At 49.7% G+C, this 14,997-nt stretch overlaps 1 protein-coding gene across 3 annotated transcripts in view; it reads left to right on the top strand.

Annotated features, from left to right (window-relative positions):
* Positions 1-10,012, top strand: part of SAG (S-antigen visual arrestin) — a 31,520-nt gene extending 21,508 nt beyond the window's left edge. Inside the window, exons 10-15 of one of the 3 annotated variants that reach the window (XM_057745539.1) lie at positions 1,509-1,646; positions 3,044-3,121; positions 4,270-4,293; positions 5,997-6,052; positions 8,816-8,831; positions 9,829-10,012. In XM_057745539.1, the coding sequence (XP_057601522.1) occupies positions 1,509-1,646; positions 3,044-3,121; positions 4,270-4,293; positions 5,997-6,052; positions 8,816-8,831; positions 9,829-9,937 (421 nt within the window). In that variant the 3' untranslated portion in view covers positions 9,938-10,012. Of the gene's footprint in view, positions 1-1,508; positions 1,647-3,043; positions 3,122-4,269; positions 4,294-5,996; positions 6,053-8,643; positions 8,667-8,815; positions 8,832-8,941; positions 9,332-9,828 lie in introns of those variants that run through there. The other 2 variants (XM_057745541.1, XM_057745542.1) reach the window with 2 other exon arrangements.
* The last annotated feature ends 4,985 nt before the right edge of the window (positions 10,013-14,997 follow it).

Here is a 14,997-nt window from a genome sequence, read left to right as displayed (position 1 = left end):
GAACCATAACTCACTGACTGTGTCCTTGGGACCAGGCCTGGGGTCCCTTCTACCTTTTAGGCTGCATCCTTGCACATCCTTGTGTCCTGGGAATCTTCCTGGCTCACCTTTTGGGCTGTGCCCAACAATGATAGGAGAAAATGGTCCCCAGCTGAGTTTTCCCCTAATATACCCCATTACTTGTTCCTCTTTTCAGCTCTTGGGTACATTTTGCATCAAAGATTCCCAGAAAACTGGGAACCATCCTCAGATACCCTCAAAAGGGTGGGAGGCAGGGAGATAGAAAGTTGGGCTTCTGGGGCTCTGGAGGGAAGGCCTGCTGGGAAGCGGACCAGACCGGGTGCCCACGCTGCGGCCCACCATCCAATGCCAGGTCCCGAAGGCGTGGGGAAGTGGCCAGGTGGGACTTTGGCCCCAGGGCCTTGGCGTAGGCCTTTGGCAAGGGCTGCCACAGGAAAAGTCACTGTCCACCCCCAGCCCCCGCCCCAGGGCCTCCTACCGGAATTGCCTTCACAGCGTGATCTCTGCCTTGCTCCCTCTGCTGCCCAAACCAAGCGCTTTAAGAGAAATTCCACCAGAGCCCAGATGCAGGGATGCGGGCCACCTTGGGCTCAGGCAGCGTTCTGCACAGGGCATGCCCAGGAGCCTCCTGTGTGCACTTGGAGGCCAGAGAAGCCTCAGCCGCCTTCGACTCCCCAGGGAGATGGAGGAGGGGGGGCCCTCCTGAGGGCGGCAGTCTGGGACGGCCTGTCTGCCCATCTGTTGCGGAGCAGGCTGAGGAAAGGGCCCGAGGCTGGTTCCTGGGCAGTTTTGGGGCCCCTGCCTTGTCCTGCTGTGCACGAGGATGGAGGGTGTGTCAGGGGCGTGCACGCGCTCGCCTGGGCTCTGCGGTCAGGGGGAGTATTCGGCGGCTGTGCGGTGGCCGTTGGCACAGGCCTGGGCTCAGCACGTGGGTGAGTGGCAGAGCCAACCCTCCAGCCTCAGATGCTCTTCAGTGAGCTGGGGATGCTGCCCGGCCTGGGGAAGCCACACTGCAGTGCCCCCAGCTGCACCCAGGCCCTCAGAGCCACCCTTTGGTGGGGGTTCCCTGTGTCTGTCAGATGCTGGGACCCCCCCCTCCCACCACACACACACAGCTGACTGGCCAGATGGCCCTGCAGCCCACCGCGTGGTTCATGAAGTCTCAGGAGGAGACGGGGTGTGGTCCCTGATTCTTGGGCCAGTCTCACTTCACCCCACAGAATATTCTAGAAATTCCGCAATTAGAGCAGGTTGAGGGACTTGAGAAATGTTCTCATGTTAACGCCGGCCTATTTTGCGATGTCACTAATGCTGTTCTCCTTCTCATAAAGCAAATGCACAGGCACCTGGACTATCTTTCCCATGAGTTGCAGGGAATATGGGTTCTGGAAGATGTTTGATGGTAGACAGGGTCTCGTGGGGGCAATGGTGGGTTTAAGGCTGTAAGAGCAATTAGCTAAATCTGCTCTCTGCGTTCCTTCCTGCAGGGAAAAAGTGCCACCAAACAGCACTTTGACCACGATGCTGACGCTGGTGCCCTTGCTGGCTAACAACCGCGAGAGGAGGGGCATCGCCCTGGACGGCAAAATCAAGCACGAGGACACGAACCTTGCCTCCAGCACCATGTGAGCCCCTGAGACTCAGTGCTGGGGTGGCGCTGGTCTCCACCCCCTTCTCGTCCCACCCTGGGCTCATGCAGCCTGGTGGCAAAGTACATGCTCGGTGGCCCAAGCAGGGACCCCACTCCCACCCCTGGTTTGACGTAGTGGCTACGGCTCTGGGCTCTGGAGACAGCCTTGTGCAGACCCCCAGCTCCACTGCTTACCGTCTGGGCCAACCTGGGCAGATGACACGAGCTGTCTGAGAACCTCAGTTTTCCCGTCTATAAAGTGTGGGAGTGACAGCTCCTCATAGAGAGGTTATGAGGATCACGTGAGACAGTCCGTGTACAATGCGGTGCCTGGCACACAGTAAGTGCTCCGGAAATATCAGCTGTTACCTTTAAAATATCATCAGCTCGTGTAGTGCCCTGAGCACCTGAGCGCATGAACCTAGTGCCCCAGCTGCCTCCAAGAATGATGGAGATATTGGTTATTCATTTCCGTCAAGAAACGTAAAGAACAGGAGGTCCTGAGGGCTACACACATCAGTTCAATTTAAGTGAAAATAAGCACTGATCTGCTGGCCCAACTCAGAGAACCACAGGCTGAACGGAGCCAGCAGATCCAGTAAAAACTAGAAGGACATTCTAAGTCAGATAGCCCTGCCTCTCTGCCATCCTCTCGGGCTTCCATTCCCAGCAGCATGTCTGCTGGTGAGCCCTGAGGATTGGGGGTAGGAGCTGCCACCCTGGCTCGGGGCCCTTCGCTGCCATCTCCCCCTCCCACCGTGTGATGCACAGCCCCAGCGATCACCTCCAGGTGGTACCATTGGGAAGAGCTCTCCTGTTTGCCCTCCCTGACCCTGTAGCTCCAAGACGAACAGTTGGGTCAGCGAACATTGGGCAGAAAGCAGGATCTTGGGAGTCAAAGTATTTTCTGAAGATGATTTGTCAGCTGGTGTGTTAGATTCTAAGGCACATCTGTGACATTCTAGGAGAGAGATGAACAGGGAGATTGATGCCCCAGATCCACGTACTCAAGAGTGAAGTAGTCACAGTATCCGCAATGGCGCACTGTGTCTGTAAAGATCTTTTGTGGTTCACGGAGTATTTTATAAATACTCCAGTCTCTCCACGCTTTTGTGAGGAAGGTGATTATACTTATTTCATGGATAAGGAAATTGAGGTTCCACCAGAATGAGAGGTTCAGCCAGGGTCACCGGGCCAGCTAACAGCAGAGCAAAGCCCACCCCTAATCCTGAGCCCCCACTCACCCAGTGTCAGGGCTGCCTTCCTGCTCACCAGACAGTGAGGACGCAGCAGAACCCAGATGGCCCAGTGGGAAGGGGAGGTGTGATTCATCGGGTCTTTGCTTCCTGCTACTCCCCTGCATGCTTCTGTTTTTCTTTTCTGTTTGAGCAGCATAAAGGAGGGCATAGATAAGACCGTCATGGGGATCCTGGTGTCTTACCAGATCAAGGTGAAGCTCACGGTGTCAGGGTGAGTGTCCAAGCTCCAGTGCTCTGCTTGCTCTGTGTCTTGGCCGTCAGCCGTCTGAATGGTTTCATTCCTGAGTGACTGGAAGACAGAAAGCAAGAAGGGTCCACAGGTTCTACCGATTACATAGTAGAGTTTTAGAGAGACTCTGTCTAGTCTCACAATTCTGTCTGATACAACATTACAGGGAAAAAGGTAGAAAAGCAGACTACAAAACACGTGCACTATTGGTACCACCTGGCAAAAATGGGTGTGCATGTGCTTATGTGTGGAAGCTGATTTAAAACAGGAGAGTCAGTTGAGCGTTTGATTGTACTTCAGACAAGAATGGAGCCTGTGAGATGAAGTAGCAGTGCATGCTGGTTCACGTGCCTCTCGGGAGGCATCCTTCCCTGACGGGATGACCTTGCCTTCCCTCCCCAACGAGTAATCGAAGGGCTGGGGTGTCTCCCTTTCATCCAAGAGCACCGTTATCTCCGAGTACTGAGGACATGGTTTTCCATCTTTTTCAAAATCAATTTCTTTCCATTAAAAAATCTCATCAAAAAGGAAAAAGTCGACTTCTTATTTTGCTTTTCCAATTCCATTGCTGGAGGCTCTGGCCTTTTACTTTGATGAGCCCCGGGGCAGTTCAGGCACCAGAGCAGACCCATGCGTACATTCCCAGAAGGCTCTGTAGACGAAGAGTTCCCCAAATTTTGGTTGGGGCAACAAAATAGAACACGGATTGATTTTGCAGATTTCGTTAACACGGTGTGTGTAGTTGTCGTGTTTTTCAAAGTGTATCGTGTTTTCTTTCATTTTCTTTGAGAGGATCTAAAACAGGGTCGAGTGTAGCAGTCAAGCTAAATGATTAGCAGCTTATTTCACAGTGACCTGTGTGGCTCAGAGAGAAATTCTGGACTGGGGTTTATTCGTGAACATTAGGGCTTGAACCTAAGTGATTCCTCTTTTTAACTAACCCATTTGAGAAAGAGATGACATCGCAAGCAGAGAGGAATAGCTGAGTTGACTATTAGGGACACGAAGACCCTGAAAGCTGTGAGTGAGGGACGTGACGAGGACATGTCCCGCCTCTGAAGAATGGCTAGTGTGGTTGCATTACCACTGTGGACAGTCACCACAGCCCTGTTTGCTTTTGTGTTTCCTAGCCTTCTGGGAGAGCTCACCTCCAGGTAAGCCTCACCACCTTCCTTCTCTGCTTGATTCCAGGATATCAAAGGGGACACACCTGGGGTTCAAGATGGTGACGGTGAAATCTGGTTTCCTGGCTGTCATGCTCGGTGGGGTTAGGACACGAGGCCCCTGACACCCTGCAAACCTTGGCTGATAGGTGTGAGGCTGGGGTGTTTCTTTGAGACCGTAGCTGGGCCTGCACTTGGGCGAGGATTCACACCTACACACACACTCAGAAAACTGGCGGGCTCCATGCAGCTGCCCGTGGGGGTGCAGAGGGATGGGTAGAATGTACGTAACGTGAAGTTTACGATTTTAACCATTTAAAAGTGTACAGTCCAGTGGCCTCAAGGACATTCTCAGTGTCGTCTCTGGCTCCTCTGCACTTTTCCCACCTCAAAAGGAAACCCCTTACCTATTAAGCCATCGCTCCCATTCTCCCCTCTCCCTTGTCCCTGGCAACCACTAATCTGCTTTCTAGCTCTGTAGATTTGCCTAAGCTGGACATTTTATATGAATGGAATCAGACAGTATTTGTCCTTTTGTGACTGGCTTCTTCACTTGACATTGTTAGCAAAGTCCATGTTGTAGCACGTGTCAGTACTTCATTCTTTTTATGGCCGAGACATACTCCATGGTATGGATGGACCACATTTTATTTAATGCTCTCTCATCCGTTGGTGGACATTTGGGTTGTTTCCACCTTTGGGCTATTGTGAATAGTGACAGCAGCCTTTTAAAACATGCACAAAGAGGCCTCATGTTTGAGGCAGGTACTGACCTTACATATTGCTTCACCAACTCTTACCAACTCCCCTCACGTGGAAGCCAGGGTGGGCCTTCTCTCCTAGACCCCGGCCACTCGGGGGTCCACCAAGAGCGCCTTATCCACAGATGTGCTTTGACCGAAGCAGCAACCGGGGCGGTAGGCTGTGGGTCCTGGATGAAGCAAAGAGGAACCCTTGCTTTCCCACCCCTTTCCATCCTTCCTGTGCCCAGATTTCCCTTCTGCCCCTTCCCGACTCCTTGCCTTCCTTTTAATTTTTTTATTTTAATTAATTAATTAATTATTTTTGGCTGCACCACACCCCATGTGGGATCTTAGTTCCCAGGCCAGGGATCGAAGCCACGCTCCTTGCAGTGGAAGCACAGAGTCCTAACCACTGGACTGCCAGGGAATTCCCCTTGCCTTCCTTTTTTTGTATAAACTCCAAGCCACCTCAAAGCCCTTTAGCTTCTGGAATTGCATGGACTCTGCTCACCCCGTAATGTTCTCCACAAGGGACTGTGTGCCTGGCCTCCAACGCGTCAGCCGTACACAGATTTAACATGGAAAAAGTAGTTACAGTTTTGCAAAGGGCATTTTTCAAAACCATCCTTATTCTCCAGGATTTTACCTCTCCTCTATCCACAATATCACATCCCTGAAACTAATAACCAGGAGGAAGGAGGACCTGAAAATCCTAGGCGCCTGGGCCTCGCGCAAGTGGAGTTTCTGGACCACATTCCAAGGAATACATTTGAAATTCCTTCTTGACCACTTCCTGATTTCTGGTTTGTTTTGTTTTGATTCTCACTGAGTCTTCTTTCAGCTGGGGCCTGGAGATCTTTTGCAAAGCCCCACAACCCCAGATCCCAGCTCTCGGTTGTGAATTTACAATTGTGGGCGTGTCCTCACCGCTGTGTCCTTTGTTTCCTCTAGTGAAGTGGCCACTGAGGTGCCGTTCCGCCTCATGCACCCCCAGCCTGAGGACCCAGGTCAGTCACACATCGTCTTGGCTTTCTCTAGTCCCTTCCCACTCACAGATTTATTATGTACTCACTGCTAGTCTTCCTTGACTGCATCTCTGAGCACAGGCAGGGCCAGGCGGCCGAGGTTCCAGGCCACCTTTAAGTGCCTGGGCCTCCCCTCCCAGAAACAAGTGCTCGGCTGCTAGGTTGTGGGCCAGGTGGTTTGTCCACCTCCAGTGAGTGCATGGAGGACATAGCATCCCTGCCTGGATGCAGGCTGTCTCGTTAGGTTTTATCAGGGATGATTTAAAAGCAGAAGCTTTTTTGTGAACAGACCTGGATTTATTTTTTTATTTTTAATATGTTTTTGTCCTCGTGATGAGAAGTCTTAGGACCTACTCTCTCACTCTCTTTTAAAAAAAAAAAAAATTATTTATTTATTTGACTGTGCCGGGTCTTTGCAGTGGCATGCGGGAGATTTTAGTAGGCGGGACGTAGTTCCCTGAGCAGGGATCGAACCCAGGCCTCCTGCCTTAGGAGCACAGAGTCTTAACCACTGGACCACCAGGGAAGTCCCCAGACCTGGATTTAGATTTAAAGAAAATTTGGGTGGAAAGTAAACTTGACAGCCTGAGGCTTTTGCATTTCATTTGGAAGCATTAGTAGGAATGTAGCAGATGATGAGTATTTCTGACAGTGGCAGCTGTGATGAGAATACAGAAAATACTAGAAAAGAGGGTCAGGCTTGGCTCCTTTGCATTGTAAATCCACTGGCTCTTGTATGGATGTTAAAAGTAGATGAAGGGATGGTTGTGCAGCTCTGTGAGCAAACTAAAAACCATGGGCCTGTACGTGTAAATAGGTAAATTGTATGATATGTGAATTAGATCTCAATACAGCTTTTTTAAAAGGGATAAATGAAGCAGCAAAAATAATGTAGGTGCAATCTCAGAAATTCTGAGGAAAAATTCTCCACTGTGTGTTAAGGTAGCTTAGTCGGCAAGAAAGAAAAATGGATCTGTCTGGCTGAGAACCTTCCAGAGTTATAGTAATTAAGAACATTTTAAGTAAAAGTGGTGTAAACAAGCAGGGTTTATTTTTCTTATATTTTATAAAGAGCTTTTCTATGTTGATAATGAAATGGCATTTAAACATTAGAATGAGCCGCCCTGTTCATTTTGGCTTTGTCTCAAAACTATTTTGTCTCAAAGTATCTCTTCCAAATATTTTAGATTCAGATACTCAATGTGCTTTGCCAAAAACGTCCCCTGGGGGAAAAATACAGTCTAACTATATTTTTTTTTTATTTCATTTATGCTTGGATCATTAAAACACTATTTTTAACTATGTTAGATTGAGATGTATTCTGGTCCCTTTCAAGGACATTTTAAAAGGCTATTTTAAAACTATGACCAGAGGAGATGTCATAGTTTATGTCAGATAGTTTTCTGGCCCTGTGAATAGACTTTATGATTTCACGTAGGGGAAGTGGAGTTATTCCTTTCCTGGGTATGACATTCTCATGTTCCAGTCATATGGCCCTCACATTGAACATATCATAACATGAAGGCTAAAGCAATTTTATACTGTGAGATTTCAGAGAGAAAGGACAAATTACCCCATGGCCTCGAAATTCTGATTTCCAGAGGTTTGTGAGTCACAGATGCATGCTCACATCTTACCTGCCTGGTCCCCGGCTCCCCGAGTCTAGACGAGTAGATGCTGAGCAGAGAAAGCGTAAGTTGGAGTTAAGGAGGCCTGCCAGGGCCAGGGGCCAAGTAGTTTGTACGCAGTAAGTGAGTGCTGGAGAAATGCTACCAAGTTTTTATTGGCCCCTGTCAAGAGCATCCGTATAGAATGCAGGTGCTGTCTTCTCTTCGAGGCTGATGGTCCCAGTTAGTATAATTTTATGCTTAGCGTTGTGGGGATCCAGGATGGTTCTTGCCCAGGGCTGTTTGGATGAGTCAGCGGTAGGTCCCCTGTGGTTAGCGGCCCACACAGACATTCCCTCTGGTACTGCCTTCCAGATGGGCACGAGAGACAAGGGCAGGGCTCAGCCTCACCACGAGCTCCCCCAAACCCTCTGGAGCTATGCAGCCCCACTTAGCTCTTCCTGGCTCACCACGGGGGTGGGGGTGGGGGTTTTTACATCAGGGCTTTACCAGGTGGGCAGCAGAAAGCTAAAAACAAAACCAAAAAAGCCTCTCAAAGAATTAGCAGTAGCACTAGGTCTGCAAAATATACGTGAAAATATAACCTGCTCCCCCCGCCCCCGCCCCACCACAAGATCGATGCGTTAAGAGAGAAATCAAACTCCCTGAGGGGCCAGGGAGTGGCTCTCAAGCTTTAGTCCCCCGTCCCCCCTGCAGCTGGGGTGCTTGGTCAGTGTCAAGTCCTAGGAATCACTCCGAGAGAGTCGGACATGGAAGGTAGACCCGGAGTGTGGGTCCTAACAGCTCCTGATCCGGACAGGATCCAAAGGACATGTGGGGAGAAAGGTTTTGAAAAGAGAAGCGCAGCATCGGAGAGGGGCAGGCTAATCAGGGAAGGGCTCCGAGAGGTGAGGTTGTGGCGGGTTCCATCTGGGGAGCTGAAGGTTGCAGTCGCACGTTTTAGAGGAAGCAGGAGAAAGGCCCTCCAAGTGGGAGGAATTACATGCAATTGTCATGAAATGCGCGTATCTAGGTCTTTTATTCCTCCACCTGTAAAGTGACCTAATGAAGGAAGAACATCTTCGGTAGACAGGATTTATGCTAATTGATCTCTCTCTCCTTTCTTCCACGCTCACAGATATGGCCATGCAAAGGTGAGCCCTGTCCAGCGTTATTGCGTTGTTCTGTGACTTCCTCCTCCACAGCCCTAGTGTGAGCCCTCACAGTTGTTTTTGTTTTTGTTTCTTCTTTTTCGTAATGCAAGTGCCTGACTTAAGCATCCACTTCAAAGAGGCATCCACTTCAGTGATGGCTCTCTCCAATAAGCACATTGCCAGCCACAGGACTAGATCAGAGCCAGGCCGGCTCTCCTTCTCCTTTGTTTTAGAGATTTTTGGTCGATTTCAGTAGCAGCCCATTTGAGCCACTTGTGTTTTTTGTCTTTCTGCGCTTTAAATTCCCACTCTTCTGCTTTAAATTCACCAATAAAGAGTGAGCCCTTGAAACCCTAGGCCCCCACCTTCAACCCCCCTAAAGGCAGAACCCCAGGCCTGTGCGGTACGCTCTCTCTCCCTCTCCACCCGTGATCTTGCTGTGTGGCCCCAGGTGTGCTGTGTAATTTCCAGGTCCTGTAAGTAATAAATCTTTATTTTCTAAAAGTTTCTGGATGGTTATTGCTGAAGGGCGTCTTGCAATCGTAAGAGGGACCACAAGGGCTAGTGCAGCCACAACACTGGTTACTGATAGGCTGAGACCTGCACAAAACCAAGCGCAAACCCATTTTGGGTCTTTCTGTACGTGCCCCATGCTCTCAGTGCCGGCACAGGCCCTGGTTTTCCTTTTGCTCCCTAGTACCAGGGCATACACACATGCATACACACATACAAACACACACACATGCACACACCCAGTTTTTCCGGGCATGTACGTCTGCTCTGTGGGTTCCTTCATCTTCTCTTATTTTTGTTTGTTAAAGAGATTTTACACGAAAAACTATGAGGAGAAGGGCACTGTCCCATGTTGCATCACGTAGGAAAATCTCGGTCGGTTCCTTTGCTGCAAAAGGGAGACCAAGGATCTTGTTTTCCTCAAGGTTTCATTGCAAGCTTCGACGAACGTGCCATGATCAAAGTGTTCTCTGTTTTATTTTAGTTTTCAGGATGAAAATTTTGTTTTTGAGGAGTTTGCTCGCCAGAATCTGAAAGATGCAGGAGAATTTAAGGAGGAGAAAACAGACCAGGAGGTGGCCATGGATGAGTGAAGAGGCCGGCTAAGGCCCCGGAGATGGGGTCATTAGCAGCACGGTAGCAGCGCCCCACAGTTAGCCCTTTAGTGATGCCAAATACCAACGTGTGGGTCTTCTTCACAGAAATAAAGTTTGTCTGTTCTGCTCTGGTTGTGAGTCAGGCTGACTTGCTGGGGAGGCTGAGTGACGTCAACAACATGCCAGCTGCAGCCTTGAGGGCCCCTGAGTCTGGTGGGGAAGGGCAGCATCTAGAAAGGAGGTGCATCAAGGCGAGAAGGCATCCTGAAATCAGTATGCTCACCCGACGGGGCCTGCTGTGTCCTGGGCTTTCTCCCGGGTCCCTGGGGTAAGCTGTTCCCCTGGAAACTTAGAGGGGGAGCAGTGTGTCTAATGACCTGACCAGTCCTAGCTCCAGGGCACCCAAAGAGCTTGCTGAGAGAAACAAGGCAGTGGACAAATGTGGGTAAAAACACTCCTCATCTCTGATTTAACTTTTGGGTCCGAGTCCTATCTGAGCTCTGGGTTGTTGGTTGTTTCTACTGAATACAAACAATGAAATGCAAGTTGGCTAGTTTAAAGGAAAAAAGGGAATGCATCGGAAGGACCTCAGAGTGGCTCAGAGAACTGACTTAAAGGAAGAATCTGAGCTGCCCTGCCTGGGCTGGGCGGAAATCACAGAAGCCTCAGGGGTCACGGCCCAGGAGCTCAGGGTCCTGCCTTCTGGGGTGGCCATTCACCTGGTGGTGGCTCAACACCAAATTCTCCTAGTCTCTGAGTCTCTGGTTTCAGTGTGCTGTTCCTGGGCAGGAGAATCTGGAGCCCAGCTTCGGTTCGGGGGATCAATGCCCCGGGGCCAGCGATGGCAGAGCCCAGCCCTGGAAATGGATTGTCTCAGAAGAGGGGGTTTGTTGCGAGCCAGACAGCCTTCTTGGTTAGACTGTCTTCATTGAGATTGGGCATAGAAAGGGTCTGGGAGAGGATGCTCGTTTCCAGGAGGAAAGTGGAGCTGAAGAAGGAGGAGATGTAACGAAGGTGATGCCAGGGCCCTGTCCTTCTTGGCCCATGGTACCCTAGCCTCGGGGCCTGCTAATTGCAGAGAGGCTGTATGGCTCTCTTGGTGTTCACGGAGGGGCTGGAGGGATGCGTAGGCTCTGGTCCATGCCTCAAGGGAATAGGATAAAACGGGGTTGGAGAGTTCTGCACAGTCTAACCCCCTCACAGGAGGTACAAGGGTGAATGGGAGGGGGCATGTGCAGGCTGGACACTTGGGGTCAGGTCTCCAGGACCAAGAGCAGAGGCAGAGGGCCAGACACAGTGTGAGTTCCAGGTGCATGAAGGCTCCCACATCTGGGTTTGTTCAGCAGGATTCCAGGCTGGTTTGTGTCCTGGGGACTGGGATTTAGACTGGAGGCTTCACTTGGGAACCTTGGACAGGATCCCATACACACAAAGCAAGGTTTGAACTTCAGTGTCAAATATGAGGCGTTCTGATACTGACAGGGGTAAGGATTCACTTTTGGAGAAGGGATAATGATAATAATAATACAGGCACAGGACTTCCCTAGTGGTCCAGTGGTTAAGACTCCAAGCTTCCACTGAAGGGGCCTGAGTTCGATCCCTGGTCGGGGAACTAAGATCCTGCACGCTGCATGGCACGGCCAAAAAATAAAAATAAAAAAATACAGGCAGAAAACTGTGGGTTTGCTGGGTCAGACACATGTTTCCTGTCGTTTTTTTCTCCTGTGCTAAGGGAACAGCAGGCTTCCACCCCAGCCATGCTGCTCTCTCAGGATACTCAGGGTGGGCGGCATGCTCTTCTGAGGATCTGAGCCCTTCCGCTGCCCTCCCACCCCTCAAGCCCACAGGTCGGCTGTGGTTGGCTCCTGCTGGAGATCCCGGGCAAGCCAGGGACTTGGGAGTCTGCCCAGCAGGGCCTGGTGAGAGGCTCAGCCAGTTGGTTCCTGCATTGCTTGACCCCAGGATATCCTAAGTCAGGGTGGGCAGTAATAGGTCAGATCTTTGAAACTATGTGGGTGTGAGAGCCACAGAGAAGAGCTGGAAGGCCAGTCCCTGGAGAGCAGAGGTCAGAACAGTCCTAGCCCTCCAGGTTATTTTGGTACCAAAACGCCTGACTTTCGCGTGCTGGCTAGTTTGTGACCTAGAGCTGGCCACCCCTGTGAGGGTGTGGGGGGTGGGAGCAGGAAGTGAGCAGCTGCTGCCCCGAATGGGATATGGACGCTCACCTTGGCTGGGCCCGCACACTAGAGGCATTTTGTCTGCCTGGCATGCAGACCCCCGGCATCGGGAGGCAGGATGTTCATGTGCAGGTTAGATGCGTGGTCCAGAGTTTTCTAGGTGGGTGCAGTGGGGGAAACAGGGTGCAAAGGGGCTGAGGGTGCTGCATGTGGAGAGTGGCAGCTGAGAACTTGGAGCAACCGTAACCAAAGGGCTGGAGAAGTAGGGGTCCCTGCTATTTATTGGTCACCTGCCTTGGGCTAGGCACTTTACGTGTTACATCTAATCATTCCAACCATGCGTCCCAGATGAGGAAACTGCAGTTCAGAGAGGTTGTGTACCTTACCCAAGGTCACACAGCTAGTGAGAGTTGGAAGCAAGACTTAAACTCTGGTTTCCTTGAGTCTATAACAACCAGAACTTTGCTCATCATTCTTTTTTTTATAAATTTATTTATTTATTTATTGACTGCGTTGGGTCTTTGTTGCTGCGTGCAGGCATTCTCTAGTTGTGGGGAGTGGGGGCTACTCTTTATTGCAGTGCATGGACTTCTCATTGCGATGACTTCTCTTGTTGTGGAGCATGGGCTCCAGGCAGGCGGCCTCAGTAGATGTGGCATGTGGGCTCAACAGTTGTGGCTCGCAGGCTCTAGAGCACAGTCTCTATAGTTGTGGTGCACAGGCTTAGTAGCTCTGCGGCATGTGGGATCTTCCCAGACCAGGGCTCGAACCCATGTCTCCTGCATTGGCAGGCGGATTATTAACCACTGTGCCCCCCACCCCTTTTTTTTAAATTTCACCACACTGAATGGCCCGCAGGATCTTAGTTCCGTGACCAGGGATTGAACCCTTGTCCCCTGCACTGGAATCTCAGAGTCCTAACCACTGGACCATAGGGAATTCCCTTTGCTCACCTTTTGATGTTGAATGCATGTATGAGAATTTGGGGGGTCAGAGGGGGAGATTAACATTTATGATTCAACAATGGCTGCCCTTAAATTTTTTTTTTCAAGTTGAAAATATTATTGAGATCATTATAGATTCACATGCAGTTGTAGGAAATAGCACAGAGAGATTTCCCCAAAGGTAACATCTTGCAAAACTATAGCAGATACCACAACTGGGAAAGTGACATTCGTAAAATCCACCTATCTTTTTCAGATTTCCCCTATTTTACTTATATTTGTGTGTGTGTGTGTGTGTGTGTGTGCGTATTTAGTTCTCTACCATTTTATCACGTATAGATAACTTTTTATTTTTAATATTTATTTGTTTATTTGGCTGCGTTGGGTCTTAGTTGCAGCACTCACGCTTCTCTCTGTGGCATTGGGGATCCAGGGGTGCAGGCTTAGTTGACCCACAGCATGTGGGATCTTAGTTCCCCGACCAGGGATGGAACCTGTGTCCCCTGCATTGGAATGCAGGTTCTTAACCACTGAACCACCAGGGAAGTCCCCGATACCTTCTTTTTAGAGTGTCTGTTTTCCTATTCCTTTAACATTTTTCATTGTTTGCCTCCGAGTCTAATATCACAGTCCTAAGGGTTTAGTTTACTGATCCTTGGGGGGTGGGTAGGAGGGGGCTGAAGCTGGGCGCATTTGGAAATGTATGGGATGGTATTTGGTTGACACAGGTCCTGGGGGCCAGGGAAACTATACCTTGCACACAGTAAAGAAATGTCCTGCTTCAGATGTCAATCATAACCGTAGTTCAGGATAAAATAAGATAATTCTCATGTTTTCAAGTCTGTCATTTATCTATTCTAACGTGAAGCGGTTCTTTTTGACAGGAGGTGCACTTCTACACTGACAGGTTGAGAAGAAAGATTAGGTTGGATGTGAAGTGTGTTATTACTGCCACCTTGATATGCCCTTAAGGTGGGGTAAACTCGGGGAGCAGCATATTGTTAGAGATGATTCACAGCATGACTCATTCCATAAGGAGGCCCTGGGTGAATGTGCTCTTACAGGCGTGCCACCTCGGGGGAGGTCTCCAAGGGAACAGCGCTCTGTAGCCACCAGAGAACACAAAGGCTCCTTCGCTCATTAGAGACAATATGCCAGTTATGTTCCTCTGATTTAAGAACATAATATAGTTCTTACTAAGCCTAATACTCTTTTTAAAAAATACTCTTTTTGTTTTCAAAGAGTTTTAGATTTACAGAAAAGTTGCAAGGAAAGTACAGCGAGTTCCCCAACACCCAGTTCCCCTAAATCATTAACATGTTACATTAGGATGGTACATTTGCCACGCTGGATGAATCGATATTGACAGAATATTATGAAACTAAGCCCATTCTTTATTCATATTTCCTTAGTTTTTACCTAATATTCTTTTTCTGTTCCAAGATCCCACGTGACATTTAGTCGTCACGTGTCCTGAGGCTCCTCTTGGCAGTGACAGTTTCCAGCACTTTTTCATAATTGCAGAATGATTCCTATCCAGCCAGCAGTCTACCTCCCAACTCTCCCTTGTGTTCACATTCATGCCTTTGGCTTTTTGCCTCTAAAATGATGGATTCTGGAACTCAGGTATCCCCTGAGCATCCAACAGGTGTAGGCAACAGCACACCTAGGCATCTCAAGCTCAGTTTGCTTGAAACCAAGTTCATCTTCTCCTCTAGGCCTCCTGTGCTCAGTGGGGCGTTCTTCCCCGGAAAGCCCTGTACCTGGGAGTCATCCCAACTTGCCCTGCTCTCTAATCTCTTGACTAGGAGCAGCTGGTCCCTCTTTTTCCCTCTACTGAGTCCCCTCTCTGTCACCTCCTTTCTCCACGTCCAGAACTACCTCCTCGGTTCTGTTGCAAATCAGCATTGCCTGGATTGGTAAATGACTTTTTTTT

The sequence above is a fragment of the Hippopotamus amphibius genome, chromosome 8 (assembly GCF_030028045.1).
Source record: "Hippopotamus amphibius kiboko isolate mHipAmp2 chromosome 8, mHipAmp2.hap2, whole genome shotgun sequence".
NCBI classification, from domain to species: Eukaryota; Metazoa; Chordata; class Mammalia; order Artiodactyla; family Hippopotamidae; genus Hippopotamus; species Hippopotamus amphibius.
Note: the sequence above shows the minus strand (reverse complement) of the source record. Positions and strands in the feature narration are given on the sequence as shown.